At 42.5% G+C, this 16,397-nt stretch overlaps 1 protein-coding gene across 2 annotated transcripts; it reads left to right on the forward strand.

Annotated features, from left to right (window-relative positions):
• Positions 1–1,793: 1,793 nt before the first annotated feature.
• Positions 1,794–16,172, forward strand: LOC146672228 (polycomb protein suz12-B-like). 2 transcript variants are annotated; one of them, XM_085404758.1, is made up of 16 exons: positions 1,794–2,524; positions 3,303–3,349; positions 3,450–3,514; positions 8,176–8,244; positions 8,567–8,616; positions 8,706–8,791; positions 8,882–9,128; positions 9,942–10,044; positions 10,170–10,275; positions 10,362–10,536; positions 10,744–10,832; positions 11,999–12,142; positions 12,677–12,834; positions 12,927–13,125; positions 14,200–14,279; positions 14,384–16,172. In XM_085404758.1, the coding sequence occupies exons 1-16, from the start codon at positions 2,362–2,364 to the stop codon at positions 14,805–14,807; spliced, it is 2,205 nt and encodes a 734-aa protein (XP_085260884.1). In that variant the 5' UTR covers positions 1,794–2,361; the 3' UTR covers positions 14,808–16,172. The 2 variants fall into 2 exon arrangements, with proteins under 2 accessions (XP_085260884.1, XP_085260885.1); XM_085404759.1 differs by lacking the exon at positions 1,794–2,524 and having other exon boundaries at positions 3,310–3,349; positions 4,782–8,244.
• The last annotated feature ends 225 nt before the right edge of the window (positions 16,173–16,397 follow it).

The raw sequence follows: 16,397 nt of genomic DNA on the forward strand, positions 1-16,397 counted from the left end.
TTTTGGACAATTTCATGCTCCCACCTCTGTGGGAACAGTTTGGACATGGCCCCTTTCTGTCCCAACATTACTGCACACCAGTGTAGAAAGCAAGATCCATAAAGACTTGAATGAGTGTTTGGTGTGGAAGAACGTGACTGGCCTGCACAGACTCCTGACCTCAACCCGATGGAGGACCTTTGAGATGAATTGGAGCAGAGACTGTGAGCCAGGTCTTCTCGTCCAACATCAGTGTCTGACTTCACAAATGTGCTTCTGGAAAAATGGTCACAAATTCCCAGAAACACTCCTAAACACTGTGGGAAGCCTTGCCAGAAGGGTTGAAGCTGTTATAGCTGCACACTGCGACTGGTCTGTTGTGGTGAAGAAAGGGCAAATTTGTTGTTTCATGGTTTTATCTATGGCCTCGAGCTGTGGCTAGTGACCTACAGAATAAGATCAACAACTTAGTGTCTTCCCCAAAGAGGAGAAGGCTCAGAGGGAGGTCTGAGAATCATCTCTGCTTGGACTGATGTCCCTCCAACCTGGATGAGGGGTAGAAGATGGGAGGATGGATTTTGTAGGATCTGTACATAGATTATAAAGCTCCTAAGACAACTGCTGATCTGAGTTTTTGTCATAGAAGTCAAAATAAAGTTAATTAAATTGATGATCCAGAGTTGTTGGGGTATTTTTATAATTTTAATTTTCTTATGGGAAGCACAGAAGCAGTAATCTAATACATCTCTAAGAGGATCCAAAGTCTTATAATTACCTTATAGAACATCATGACACAGAAAACCCATTTGGAAAAATACAGCAGCATTTAATTTATAATATTGTGCAAGTAAAAATAAAAAGTACAAGAGCTGCACTGAATTCCACGTCATGTCTTCTAAGTACTGAGTGTTCACAAGCTATTTTAGGCCTCGTTACATTTTTGGGTCAGTGGTTCAGTCGTCTGCAGGCAATACAGCACTGCTTGCAACTGAAATGTTTACCATAAAAAGTCTCTCCAAACTGTACTCATAGCCCTGATTTCCAGTGTAATTTCTCATCAATCAAAAAAAATTTTTTTAATTAACCTTTAGTAAAGCAATTTATTTTCCATTCAGGATAAAATTCCAACATTTCTACATGTGGATATTGAAGGGTGCTGATTCAAAGCGAAGCGATAATTATACAAAGAATATTTTTTAATTTTCTACATTTATGTAATTTAGAATTTTTAAAACAAAAACGTAAATCTCTTAAAAATAACAATGATACCATTTATATGTAAAAACATGAATAGTATTTTAATCTATTTTGTCTGTAGTCAAATGTGATGATTTATTGGCTATAGATGCCCCAAATTAGATAAATAATATTATTGTTATTATTTATTTATTTATTTATTTATTTATTTATTTTCACAGTTAGTGACTTGCGTGAATAATGTATGCATATTCAGACCTTCTGGCTCGCTACCCAACGCAACGGGCGGCAAAACGTGCCTTCTTCAGAGTCTCGCTGACGAGCGCGATGATTGGACAGAGGTATTTAGAAGGTGGACACGAAGACGCAACGTATATCTGTGAAGTCGCTGAATTGAGGCCACATAAAGGAAGTTTGCCTTCCTAATAAAAGCTGAACAATTGCGTGAGGGTTTTTTTTTTTTTTAAATCTACTTTGTATTGTAAGATTTTCTATTTAATTTTTTTCTGATTGCAATTTATGCACAATTACCGCGTATAAACGGGTAAAATATGCATTTGCCAATGTCATAAATAAAGTAAAACTTTATTTAGGAAATTCCAACCGGATGTATGAGTGCTTTGTTGCTGTGTTCCGGGGTCTATATCCCAACTTGGAAACAGGCGCTCGGCGAGAGCTACTGTGAATTTGATGTTGTTGTGGCACCAAAGCCTCAGAAAGACTATCGTTTATGTGATTTATGAGATGTCGCGTGATAGAAACGCGCGTGGTCGTCGTCGGTAAAGTCAGAGCGCTGGACAATGCTAACCGGTTAGCGCAAGGTGGTTGCTAGCTGGCTAAGGAAGTTAGCCAGTTAGCTAGCAATCCGCCTGCCGGAGGCTGTTCTCTTGTTTCGCGCATTTCAAGTCTGTTAACCGCCCTCACCAACTGCTTAACCTGTTCCTCGTCGAGAGCGTTAAGTCGGAGTTTCGCCAATGACGGATATAAAAGAGGAGAAACTTTACAAATCGTTGTGTAAAATGGGGAGTAGGCGGTGTTTCTCCTGAGCGGCTGATTTTCTGCCACTGCTGCTCTTTTGTTTTCACAAAGGAAGAGGAGCCGCATTTCTTTATCATTTTACACCACCTCGCATTTGGTGGTGGGAGAGTTTCTTTGATCTTTCTCTTATTTTTTTTCACTGTTGTAATGGCTCCTCACAAGCAGAGCCATCCGGTGGGCTTGGGCTCTGGAGGTAAACCCAATGGGTTGTACCACCACCAGCCGTCCTCCGCCTCGGTGGCTGCAGCCAAGAAGCCCAACATGCAACTTATTCAAGCCGACCACGAGTTGTTCCTGCAGGCCTTCGAGAGTAAGTTACTGCTGTCATCGGGTTGCATGTATAAAGTGTTAATTTAAGCTTATAGGAAGCTTTCCCGCGGCCATGTGCATGCAGCGGTAGCAGGAGGAAGAGAGCTGACTTAATGCCGTACTTTTATTATTATCTACAAACCGGTACTGTACACAGTAATTCTAAGAGTAAATGTGTCCATTTACTCTTAACTGCATGTCCTGGAGGGTCATCACACTCAATGTTACATCCTGAAACTTGTGTCAGAGAGACCCAGACAAACCTAGTAATTAATATAGTCTCTGCTGTTGCTTTTTAACTTTCTCTTTCTGCAGGATTGTTGTTAACTTATTTATAATTCATAGTTCTAAGTTTTCATAATTCAGTAAATGTCAAAAACTGTGCTTCCAGATGTCTTTTTCTTTTTTTTAAACTTTGAACAGTCAGAGTAGCTGTGAAATGGAGAAAAATTCCTATTCTTGAAGGTTCAAGTGGCAAATGTGTGGTACTTGAAACGAAACTACGTGACGATGCACTGATACTGATATTTAAAATGGATCCATAGCATGTGTTTTGAAAATGGTCATCTTTCCCCTTTTATGTCATAGCAAGTAAGAATGTTTTAAAGGTTTTTAGCTTCTAGTTACACCATATTTGGATATTCAGTCAACTCTGAACTGATGTGGCAGGGTAGATAAACTGAGGTAGTCGAAAAAAAAAATATCACTGGGTATGTTGGTGCAGTTCTAGTGAATAATACATGAATTAATGTTCTGACATTTGGACTGTTTATTTGCAGAACCAACCCAAATCTACAGGTTTCTCCGCACAAGAAACTTGATAGCTGTAAGTTTTTAACTTCGTTAAACTTAACAGTTCAGATAGTCTCTACGTTTCATAAATTACTGATGTGTATTTAAAAAAACATTGTTTTTCTGCATTTCAGCCCATCTTTTTGCACAGGACACTCACTTACATGTCCCACAGAAACTCAAGGAATAACATCAAAAGGTAAAAACTCAGACTGTTAACAAGCTTTTTTGTTTTGTTTTGTTTTTTTTTTTTTTTTTTTTTACAATTTTAGCTATAATTTTTCTTTTCCTTTAATGCACCTCAATGTGATTCATGTGTAGATCTCGTGTTTTTTCAGCAAAAATTGTACTTGTCACTTTCTCGGGTTTTAAAGTTTATTGAAAAAGTTTGACTCTTAGAAAGAAGGTCAGTTGTTATCATGAGTGAGAGCTAACTGACACGTGGAGGCTGCCTCGATCAGTTAAAGCTGAGATAGAAGGTTTTTTCAGTTGAGCTGCTTTGCATACAGACTCTACAGGGGAAGGAAAAAAAAGATCACGCTGATACACATGAGGCTGTCTGTGGTTCAGACGACACACCGAAGGATTGTATTGGATTACAAAGGGCATGTCACAACTTCTGTTATGTTGCAGGACATGCATTTTATTTTGCAGACCTCAATAAGTGTTTAAAATGGTGCAAGTGATAGCTGCAGCTGAGCTGCCTCCAAACGTCTCTCTGGTTTAGTTTGTGGTACTTTATTTAGCTTTTTGTTAGAGGGCAGATTAATCATGGATTTAGTGTTAAAGAAAGGAGCATAGAGAGGAAGTTATTCAGCATTTAACTGAGACACGTGACAGGTAATGTTGTATAAAGCACTGAGTGCTCAGGTAGAGTAGAAAAGTCATATGTGAGAACCAGTCCATTTACTATAATCTAACTTTAAAAGTTATATCAAGTTAAGTTATGATTAAGCTGTTATTGTTGAATGTTTTGGGGTTTTTTGTTTAATGTGTTTGAGGTTTTTAACCCAATTTAATTGTTAAAAAGATGCTGTCACTTGTTATTTGTGTTTTAAGCTCTACTATGAGGTTAAACAGATTGTTTTCTGCTGGTTTTTGGATTTTTGCTTCTTCTCTCTTTGCATGACAGTAGTTTTCTCTTGTTGCTGTGGACTTGTTGGCTGTTAGTGTGTGTGTGTGTGTGTGTGTGTGTGTGTGTGTGTGTTCTTGATTTGAATTGGAGGTTTTGAACCAGGTGTCTGCTGCTGCTCAGCTCAGTTTCACTTTACGCTGCAGTGGTGCATGCTTCAGTCACATGAAACGCAACTTGTGATTTGAGATGAAGAGACTCAGGGCCACACCACAGTTATTGACTGTTTTATTTAAAGCATTAATAACCAGAAGATAAGGAAGCAGGAAACCAGCAGGGTTGTTAAATGGTTGGATTATCAGAAACTGAAGTTCATGTAACTCCTTCTACACAGAGGTGATCTTTGGGTCTGCGCCCAGCTGAGTTTGCTGCAGAGAGAGAGACTGCAATAAAATGTTTGAGCAGGACACGGTTTCTCTTGTATGGCTTCTTGGAAAAGAAGGGGGTACACAGCCTGCCTTAAATGTACAGGGTCTCAGGTAATTTGGCTCATTTTGTGTGTTTAACCCTAAAGATACCAACCAGGCTGTTGTAGCTACTAAAACATGGGGTATAGTATCTACTGGAATTTTTAAGATGAGCATTAATGGAGCCCTTCTGTCATTTTCTCTGGTCATTAATGATGATTTAAATCATTATCGTAATAAGGATGTACAAAATTATACACGTTCCTGTTTAGGTTATAGTTATATTATTGTTACATATTTCCATGATTATAGAGAAAAATAAGATTCGAAGACTTACTACCGAACTAATCACATCTCTACAAAAAGTCAGTATTTATAGTTTAGACCCTTCTTCTTCATGACTTCTAAAATCGTTGGTAGCATGCTCAAGATCAGCTTCTGGGGCAAGTCTTATTATTGGTGATCCGTTCCTTCCTCCAGAGCTCCAAGTTGATCACAGGTTTGTAACTGATTATTGCTAAAAACTCAAACAATCACCAGCTTCTTCCAGCGATCCAGGAGGAGTTTGGTAAGAAGCTACACATCAAATTAACATTTCAACAGATCTTAATCCAATCGAAAATCTATGGGCAGACTTTAAAAGTGATTGGACAAGCAGGAGGCCACAGTCTGATAAACTTGGAGCTCTGATAAGGAACAAATGGATCAACATCAATCAGGAAAGGAAAGCCCAAAGTTTCAATGTTTATGTCCTGTATACAGTTAAGATGCCAAATAATGGAAGAATTACCAACAAGTTGAAAGCCTATAAAGTTTCAGAAAACATTTAGTGCATCAGTCACTGAAAAGTAAATTTAAAAATCCATAGCAAGCCATATAAATGACTGAGCTCGTAAATGAAGTTGAAATTTCCTGTAAGCAGGAGCATTTCCATTAAAATAATAGCTTGAATGTTACAGTCCTGTAGCAGCAGTGTGGTGCTGGATGCTTGGCGGCGTATAGATGTTAATGGTTTTTGTAGTTCCCTCTGCAGCGGTCATTAAAATGAGACTGCTTGGGCCTGAAGACAGCCTACAGATGTGAAGGTTACCTCACAGCTGTTCTCAGTTACTTTGGCTCATTAGAGTACAGCTCAGGTTAAAGCTGGACAGGACTTTATTTATGTTAGCTCTCCAGAGTACATGCACTACAAAACTCAAACGGTGTGCAGCCATTATGAGCTGGGGGGACGTGCTTCTCTATTTAATTTTATTTAAGAACACATCAGGACTTGCCAGCGATGCTGACTTAAACTGGCAGTTGAATAAAATACTTTCAAGCAGACACACAAACCAAAACGTCAGAAACGTCGTCATCCTTCTGCTGATATTAATTCAATACCTAATACCTCTTATTGTGCGTTCACACCATTTAAGAGTTTTGTCAGCCACGTCGTTTAAAGTGCCTTTTCCCTCACTTCACTCGAGTCTAAAAGCTCAAAGACGAAAAGTTTATTTCAGCTTTTAAAGATCACTGACGGCCTTTACCTTTCTTCTTCGTCTTCTTCTTCTTCGTCTTCTTCTCCTCCTCCTCCTCCTCCTCCTCCTCCTCCTCCTCCTCCTCCTCCTCCTCCTCCTCCTCCTTCTTAAAGGGCACCTACTCTGCTAATTTGTTTTCATTCTTGGACTGTTAAAACAGCTTTGCATGATTCACAGTTCAAAATAATCCCCCTTTATCTTACACTGAGCCTGGTGCAGTCTTCAGTGAATCCTCTGTCTGATAAAAAGCTTGCTTCCCACTTCCAACAGTTTTTTTTTTTTTAAATATATAAATATTATAAGATATTATCAACAAAACAGTTCAGTTTTAAATGAAGCATATTTCCGTTTGACAGTTGTTATTTACCAAAGGAAATGCAATTATTCAACTAAGTTTCACCTCTTATTTTTTCCTCTGGCTGTCCGTGACCCGTCAGTGTGGGCTGCAGCACCGTTTTAGAACAACTCCTTTTTGTTTATGTCACAAAACGCTGGTTCGTATGAACAGAAAATTAACGGCAGAAACCTCAACAATCAGATGATCTCCTGTGAGCAAGACTTGGAGAAGGTGGTGAGAAAGAACTCCATTTTGACAAGAACGAGACTCTGCCTCGCGTCCTACTTTTAGAAACTCCAGGAAACGCGTATAAGCCTGCACAGAGGTAAGTGCTGGTACTGTGTGGTCTTTGAGACAGGGCTGGGCGATATGAGGAAAACATAAAATCACAATGCTTTTTGGCGATTTATGTGTAACCAACCCTAACCCTGTTTAACTAAACTCAAAAAACAAAAGTTACTTTCAAACATATATTTTACTACATGAATAGAAACGCCTTATTTTAACCATTATCTTTAACCATCAGTTGCCCACAGAGGTTTTCTCTAATGACGACACTGTCACAGTGAACCTCGTTCTGTGGTCAACACCAGACCTTTAACAAACAGAAGATCAAAGCAACAAAAGTACATCAAGCAAGATTTGATGAGAGAAAATAAAACGACTGAATTTAAAAAGGTGCTTTTTTGTGCTTATAACATGTACAAATTGTAAAATTAAAAAATATGATCACCTCAAATTACAAAAACAAAAGTCTAGACAGTGACTATAAAAACGACTGACCTAGAACAGTCACCGGTATCACAGCTCATTTATTTAACATTGACGTTGACAGGCAGCGGTTAAAACGGCCTTACCTTTGCATTGGATGACTTTTCAGCTGGTGGGATATTTTGTGGTACTTCTACTTTTTGCAGCATGTTTTGCAAATTACCGGATTTTGTTCGGCGTCATCCTCGTGGAATCCAAATGACAGCGAGTTTCATTCCCTCTCGTCTGAATCTGGTAGTATATAAGCGCCTGCTCAGCGCAGTGTGCTGGACAGAAAGTCACAGTGAATTACATACAGACAGCTTAATATTGTTTGGCAATTTATACTTGATGGTTACAATAAAGCCATTTTAACCATTGTACGCAGAAAAACACAGTGAATTCGATATATCGCCCACCCCTACTTTGAGATGTGATCGTTCAGGACTCTGAGTGTGAGGAGGAAGATTTTAAATGACAGAAGCTAATATTGAGAGGTGTCGTTAGCCCTTATAAGAAAAACGAGTCATTCAATCTGCCTGCAGCTGTATAACCCCGGGTGTAGTGTGCCGTAATCCAGATTACGTCCTTGTCCCGAGGACAAGAACCTGATCTTCCTCCAGAAACAAGACGTTTGCCACTGAGTTTCTGCATGTTTGGACTTTCAGTGGGCTGGTTGTACGATTGCTAACTGCTGCCGTTTGTCTCCATGTGCAGGAAAAATTACAAGGTTGACAATCTTCTGTTCAAAGTGGAGAAGATGAGAGGGGAACAGGAGACTCACAGGTAAGCGCTCAGTCCTGCAGGACTCTCTGCTTTCCATTCCAAGCTTCTAGAAAACATTTAGCTCGTTTTTGTTTATCAGGTGACAAAATATCAATAAAAAGTTCACCAGCTACATGTGGAGCGATCCCGCTGAGGTACATCCACACCTAAAAGCCCATTTTTAGCAGGAAAACAGTGCTGTAGCAAAAAGAGATTCTCAAGTTTCACATTTTTATTTATTTGATGCTGCTTTCTCTGGCACCAGAACGCCTCCTTTTATAGCTGCAAACTTCACAATGTTTGGTTTTAAAAATATCTCAGAACGTTTTCCCCTCTTCTACAGCTTGGCCTCCAATCTTCAGCTCACCTTTACTGGCTTCTTCCATAAAGCTGGTACGTTTTTCCATATCGGCACTTTGTTTTATCGTTTCCACTGATCCCACTGTGACTAACAGGAAATCTTTTGTGTTGTTTGTTTACAGGAAAACTCTCTCAGGACAGCGAGAACGAGCAGAACTCGGTGTCTCTGGAGGTGCTCCTGGTCAAAGTCTGCCACAAGAAGAGGAAGGTGTGTGTCATGAATTTCCTCTGCTGGTTTTCTACAGCTTGCACGTCTAAATGAAACACACGAAGTTTCCTTTTCTTGCTTCCTGTGTAGGACGTGAGCTGTCCGGTGAAGCAGGTCCCCACGGGAAAGAAGCAAGTCCCTCTGAACCCAGACACGAGCGCCGGGGTCCAGGCCAAGCTGAGCTCCTACCCCTCCCTGCTGGTTCCCAGCAGCGAGTTTGAACCCAGCAACTCTCACATGGTCAAATCTTATTCGCTGCTCTTCAGAGTGTCACGACCCGGGCATCCACGAACACAGATCAACGGGCTTGCTAATGGCGAGATTCACCACAGCAGAGGTGGGCAGAGTGGGTTATTGGGTGGGTCTCATCTCTGCAGCTTTGCAAAAGCTTGACAGAGCAAGACAAACCAAGGACAAGAAAATGGGATTGTAGCAAAAAGCCAACTTGCTTTGTTTGTCATCCGATCATCCCCTGCAATGAAAAAGAAAACATGAACTAAACTATTGGAGAAAATCCTGATTTAGGCCGTAAACTGGGATAGTGAAAGGAAGCAGGATTTGACTTTGGTTTCAAACACCAATGAAGTTAAAGCACCCCTCACGTGAGTCCATGACAGTTTTGCCAGTACTGGTGGGAAACTGTCACAGGAAGTTGTTAACCAGTTACTAGTGTCAGTAGGGCTTAAATCATCAGGGGACAGGAAATGTGTCATATGTTTTGGTAACACACATTGAGACAACTTTGGTTGGATCCAATCAGAATAGCAGCGAGTAGAATTACGAGTTTAAACCAACTTCTTAGATGCCAAAGAGTCCTCCCTTTGCTTAACGACTTCAGATTTCTTATTGGTCTGCAGTGGAAATTATCAGATGTTGGGAGGTGAGACTGTTGTACGGCGAGTCTTGATGTAGTTCAGTGATGTTTCGAGTTCGTTTATAGCGGGTCCTTCAGACTTGATTCACTCAAAGTTTTTAGTTGACCCAGTTTAACTTGCAGAAGATTATTATGGCTGCTCTATCTATATCTATATTTCTTCAGCTGTTTGAACTTAAAAATTAAACACAGTCACCCTCGTAGCTCCACATCCGTGCAGAAAACGAGGGACGGTTTGGCGGAGCAGAGGTTCATGTCACCGTGTGTCTTTTTCAGACTTTTCAGAAGAAGCTGTGAACAGGAAAAGGAGGAGCTCTGCTCTCAGGGAGGAGGGAGAAACCACATTTGTAGCTCAGATGACAGTCTTTGATAAAAACAGGTGAAAGACACACACATACACTGACGCGCACACACAGTAGCACCTTTTGGCACAGGAAAGAAAAGGTGTCATTGCAGCGTTTGTGCAGCAGAAGTGAGAAGACGTTGTCGTGTACTTGCGTGCAGGCGTCTGCAGTTATTGGACGGCGAGTACGAGGTGTCCATGCAAGAGATGGAGGAGTGTCCCGTCGGTAAGAAGAGGGCGACCTGGGAGACCATCCTAGATGGAAAGGTGTGTGTTTGTGTGCGTGAACCAAGTAACCCTCAGTTCACACAGCTGATCTGTGTAGTGAAACCCCGTGTTTGCTGTTTTTGCAGCGTTTGCCTCCGTTTGAGAGTTTCTCTCAGGGTCCGACTCTGCAGTTCACACTGCGCTGGACCAGCGACTCCGCCGATCATTCCACCGCACCCGTGGCCAAACCGCTCGCCACCCGCAACTCCGAAACCAACCAGGACACCCGACCCAGCACCCTGAGAGCCACGCACGCACCAAGTGAGTGTAGCACAGATAATGTGTGCTGTGTTTCAGCACACGCGTCAAACTCGTGTTTCATGTTGATTATATCCAGGATGATCTAATATTTAGATAAAATTATGACGTGCTAGTAACCTGCATATGTTTGGCCCTTTTCCCAGTGTGGCCCTCAGTAAACTGACCTATAACATCAGCAGTGAAAGTGTTGCTGTTTTTCTTCTGCAGCTGTGAAAGAGTCGGTAAATACAGATGTTCAAACCAGAAGAGAACAAGTCTTATCTGAGCCTCGACAGAAACTACGAATCTTCTACCAGGTCAGTCCGTACCTGCTAACGCTGCCGTTTCTCCCACAGACTTCAGTCATTTCTGTGACCCTTAAATGTCATTGTGGATCTTTTTTTACACACATCTGTAATTTTTCTATGATGGATGGATACTTTGTTGATCCCACAAAGGATCCTTATGCCTGTTGTTACAGCAGGAGCAAGTGGTGAGGGCTTTATACTGTGACAGTGCAAAAACGTACACATGTGATAAGAAAACAAAGAAAATAAATAATAAAACTGATTTTAGGAAGAGTAAAAAGTAAGACTGAGAGTGCAAATCCCATTAATAGATAATATGTACACTGTACAAGAAGGAATAATACAGAAGTGTGTGTGAAATCTTACACCTGACAGGTGTGTTCACCTGTGACAGAGTTTTATAGAGAACAGTAGGAATGATTTCATGAGCGTTACTCGAGGCAACCCACAGCCTCATTCAAAGGCTTTGCACAGCTGCTGTCTGTGCTGATGGATGATGGACACCTGATGGACATCTGCTGTCTGTAGTTTCTCCACTGCTTCGGCTCTCCCCCCGTGAAGAATCCAGTGAAAGAGAGACTGTGTGTTACAGATGGTTAGAAAAGTTGGACACTCACAGATTCAAGCGTGAGTGAACTGTATGAACGGAGCTCACTTCAATTTACAAAACAAATTTTCAGCCTGGCCTCGGAGGAAAACATGAAGTTATCACGAAAAGGCAAATTGTCCATGTTCGTTGACACAAAACGCAATTTTTATTTTGGCCAGCACGACTTTCTAATGCGCGTCAACGGGAAGTATATTTTCTGTCTGGGGCACATGTATATCCTACCAGTTAATGTCAGTCTACACCTGAGCACAGATGGGGTAAAAGATGTGGTATTTTTGTGTTGTTGCATTAGCATTAGAATTGGTAATCCCTTTTCTTGGGCGTCGGGAATCCCTGTGGTGAGTTTAGGTGAGATAAAATGACCCAAAAACCACCGATGAGGTGTGACAGCGAAACAAAGGAGTGCCGAGATCAAAGTGTGAGACACGGTGGGATTTATGAAGGCCGCTGCATGTCGATTCAGACCTCCGGAGAAGTGGCAACGGGATGTGAATTCCTCGTCAAAGATCAGCGAGTCTGTCGCTTCTCAGCAGCTGAGCTCACACTCTGTTTCTTTCTTTCCTAGTTTCAATACAACAACAACACACGGCAGCAGACCGAGGCCAGGGATGACCTCCACTGTCCGTGGTGCACACTGAACTGCAGGAAGCTGTACAGTCTCGTCAAACACCTCAAACTGTCCCACTCCCGCTTCATCTTCAACTACGTGGTGAGAGATGTACACCAGCTGTTGCTCTCATGTTTTGCACTGCCAGTTTGACCAAAGCTTTCCTACCAACCAAATTCCTGTTCTGTCAGACATGTTTCTTAGGTAAAAATGTCTTCGTGCAGATGTTGCCCAACATCAGCTTACCTGCTAACTTGGGTAGATTACTTGATATCTAGTGCAGTAGCCACATCTGCGTCAGTCAGAGCTAATGTTGGCTCTAGGAAAGGAAGAGAAGCACAGATATCCCCAGGAGCATAAATCCTTTGGATTCAAACAGTCGACACGCTGTTGGAGTCAACACGAGCATCGAGGAGCGTTTCATTTTTAAGTTCTATTACAACCTGATGAGCGTGCTCCACAAGGCTTAGAATCAAAGCTAAGAACAAATAAAATCAAAGATACCAGTACTTTAAAAACATCGTACAATGTAAAACTTGGGGGTATCATCAGTATTTCTTATTTAAATTCAGCACTGAGATCTTTTAACATATTGTCGAGCGTGTCCTTTAAATATGCATCTCTGATCTTTGGCAGCCCCATCCCAAAGGAGCAAAGATTGAGGTCTCTATCAACGAGTCTTACGATGGGTCGTATGCAGGAAATCCTCAGGACATCCACAGCCAGCCGGGCTTCGCCTTCAGCAGGAACGGCCCCGTGAAGAGAACCGCCGTCACCCACTTTCTGGTCTGCAGGTACCCCTCCAACTTCTCCTCTACCTTTATATTTATTTACATGCTGCCGAGGGCGACAGGAACTCCTGATCATCCTCTTCCTGTCCTCTCAGACCCAAGAGGACAAAGCCGAGCCTGTCTGAGTTTCTGGAGTCTGAGGATGGCGATCGGGAGGCGCAGAGGACGTACATCAGTGGACACAATCGCCTGTACTTCCACAGCGACAGCTGCCTGCCGCTGAGGCCCCAGGAGATGGAAGTGGACAGCGAGGACGAGAGGGACCCCGACTGGCTCAAAGAGAAGACTGTAAAGGTGAGCTCGAGCCAGACGAGCGAACACAGGAATGCTCCTGAGGAGGAAGAAGCCGGGTATAAAAACAGTAGAAAGCTTCATTGGATCGGTATTCGATATCAACACAGTTTGAACTGTAAAAAGTTTGATTGGTGTGTCCCGGCTCTCTCAGTCTGGGATAGGAAATTTAATAGTCATGAAAGGGAAAAATCCAGGATAACCCTGTTTCCATCTTCACCAAATTCAGAGAAACAAATACGCTTCCAATAATCAAACAGCAATATTGAAACATTTGGTTTCTCCTGCTTCTAAAAGGAGAACATTTGGAGAGTAAAACATTTCGGGTTGTTGTTCAGACGAAACAGCCAGTTTTTGTTGAAGATGTCACTTTGATCTCGACTGTTTTCTCTGATCGTTAAAAACCTCTGAAGGATTCAGACGATTCAGCAGACGCTCGGGCTTCTCTCCTCCTGTGAACGGCTTCTGCTTCTCGTGACTGTGTTAACTATGCTAACTTTTCCAGATTGGTGTGAGGGTAACAGAAGTCAGCGTGGACGTTTCTGCCGCTGGCCTATTGATGTCAACATTAAAGCTCCCCATGACTTAACAACCTGTGACTTAAAGCAGGTTTTATAATGAACGATAAAAAAGATTTCAACACACACACACCGTTTACAAATGGTTGTGTTCTTGCGTTTCTTTGGTTGTTTTGGGGAGGTTTTCTTTTTCAAGTTTTCTCTGTGATGTTGGACTCCAACCTGCATAAACGCTATAGACTGTATGTAAAAGATGGATGTAACCCCGTGGTTTGAAGAATGAAGCCAGTGCAGAGGTGTCTTAAATCTGCAGGGAGCGGCTCCTCTTAAATCTGATTTGTATAGAACTCTATGAGGAAAACGACCCTATTTTTAACTCGAGTTCTGACTTCAGTAAATGCTTTGCTGAAGAGTTTGTGGTCTCATTTAAAGTCTTTTTTTTTTAAAAATACCAGAGGATGCGACACTCGCCTAAATCATAAATTTGAGGCTTCAAAATCGACCTCCATCTTTTATATACAGTCCATGCTAAACGCTAACTAGTGTGCTCTGATTGCAGCAAATCGAGGACTTCATGGACGTGAACGAGGGGGAGAAGGAGATCATGAAGCTGTGGAATCTGCACGTCATGAAGCGTGGGTATGTACTCGGCAAAGCTTTTATCAAACTGCAGAAGTTTTTTGGTTTATTTCAGGGTTTTTGTTTTTTAAACCTCACCTTATCCACTGGCGTCTTCCTCCCAGCTTCATCGCAGATAACCAGATGAACGAAGCGTGTCTGCTGTTTGCTGAACACCACGCCGCCTTCATCGTCAAACGCAACCTGTGCCGCAATTTCCTGCTCCATCTGATCAGCATGCATGACTTCAACCTGATCAGCACGCTGACCATCAACCAGGCCATGGCCCGGCTCTGCCTCGTCCAGAGCCAGGCCACCCACAGAGACAAAGAGGAGGACGACGAAGAGGAGGAGGAGGACTGGGAGACGGCCGCGGAGTCCCAGCCGGAGCCGGATCCTGACCCTGATCCCGATCTGACGGAGTTTAAAACCTGCAGTACCGAGACCGCCAACAGCTCCCTGGAGACTGGAAATCAACTGGTGGAGGACGGCGGCGAGAAGCCGCACGCCAAGCAGAAATTGTCCGGCTTCGGCTCGGTTTTAAAGTGACTGCTCGGCTGGAGCGCCACAAAGATTCCCGGACAGAGCGGGAAGACTGAGGCCTGAATCAGCAAACAGGTGTTAGACACACACGGGTTACTGCAGGGATTCTCAAAGGCAGGTTACACCAGGATCAAAATGAACTTCACATCCTGGAAGTTACACATTCAAATCGAAGAGACGCTTTATGGTTTCACAGTTCATCAACGCTGAGATCTTTGAATTATTTTTTAATTATTTTCATGTTTTTTCCATGTTGTTTGTCCTGTTTCTGTAAATGTTTGAGTGTTTAACTCTGAGCTGCTCCAGTTTTATTTCCAGCCTGACACAGCTGTGGAGTGAGCACAAAGCAGGTTCGGTCTTAGGGCTGGAGGTGCAGAAGACGGTCGTACGCCTTCTGCAGATGACGAGTTGCCTTCAAAAGAGGCGTCAACATTTCATGCAGCAGCTGCGAATTCAAACAGGAGGAGATGGGCCGTCTGCTCGGGACTGTTTTCAGCAGCGGAGTGATCCGTATTTGGTGCTCTCTTTGGTGCTACTTTGCCTCTCGAGACTCTTCGTTGGTGCTCTGAGTCATTTTGTGTTCACTCCATCGTTCAAACCTCATGTCAGTCTTCCTCAGAGTGAAGCATCAATCAGTGACCTTCCGGGCACCCTCAGCTCCGCCAAAGGTTTTCTTTTAGCAGGGAGTGTGTGCACATGCTCAGTAGTGTCACGGTTACGGCGTCTGATTGGGTGTCAAGAGTGTTGCTGCAAAAGGAAGTTTGACCAGTTATTATCAAGAAAGGTCAGGGTTGAACCGCTGATGGTCGGGAGGTGGCTGATCACAACTCGAGACGCCTGTTAGAGCCGTTGCTATCAGGTGATTTTACCTGGAGACGCCACAAAGTTCGTATTAACTGTTAATGAGACCGATGCTCAAAGCTAAGAGACTCTCTGCACTTGTGTTAGTCTTTTTTCTCTCCCCCATATGTATTGTTGTTGAGCCCCGCTCATGTGAAAATCATGTTCATAATAATTCTGCGAGTCAGAATATGAAGAAAATATATTTTTGCTCATACTGTGGAGCATTACCTTTCACTATCCGTGCAGCGAGCTCGAGGGATCTCGTAAGATCAAGGATGTTTTCCGTGTGATTCAGCTGCTTGTTAGCTCAAACACAACGAGACAAAAGTCTCCGAGCTTTCTTTGATCGGGTTAATCAGGAAGTTAATCCTCAGGTTGGGTTAATTTTTGGCATCCAGTGATCATGAAAACAAGATAATATTAAACAAATGGTTCGTTTTTGCTGCAATGCTCTGTGAAGACTTTTCCTTTGCAGGCGTTTTTCTCTCTTTTGCTGCTTTAGTTCAGCTCGAGCCGAGACAATGAAAACTGACTCCTAACAACAAGTTTTATCTGGAAGTAAAGGGTTTTCGCTGGATCGTTAAAGGTTCCAGCTTCGTCTGTGTCGGATCTGAGGGTTTATTGAACCTGTGACTCTGCTGTACTCGTGGGCACACCTCCCCTACAGTTATGTTTTTCTTTAAACTACTGGTGCTAAATGTTTTTACTCCTCAGTGCATCTCCTTTCTTACAACAGATCTCCACTGCCAGCTC

The sequence above is a fragment of the Rhamphochromis longiceps genome, linkage group LG4, assembly GCF_057381845.1.
Source record: "Rhamphochromis longiceps isolate RC_006_pf linkage group LG4, R_longiceps_female_GT1.1, whole genome shotgun sequence".
Classification (NCBI taxonomy): Eukaryota; Metazoa; Chordata; class Actinopteri; order Cichliformes; family Cichlidae; genus Rhamphochromis; species Rhamphochromis longiceps.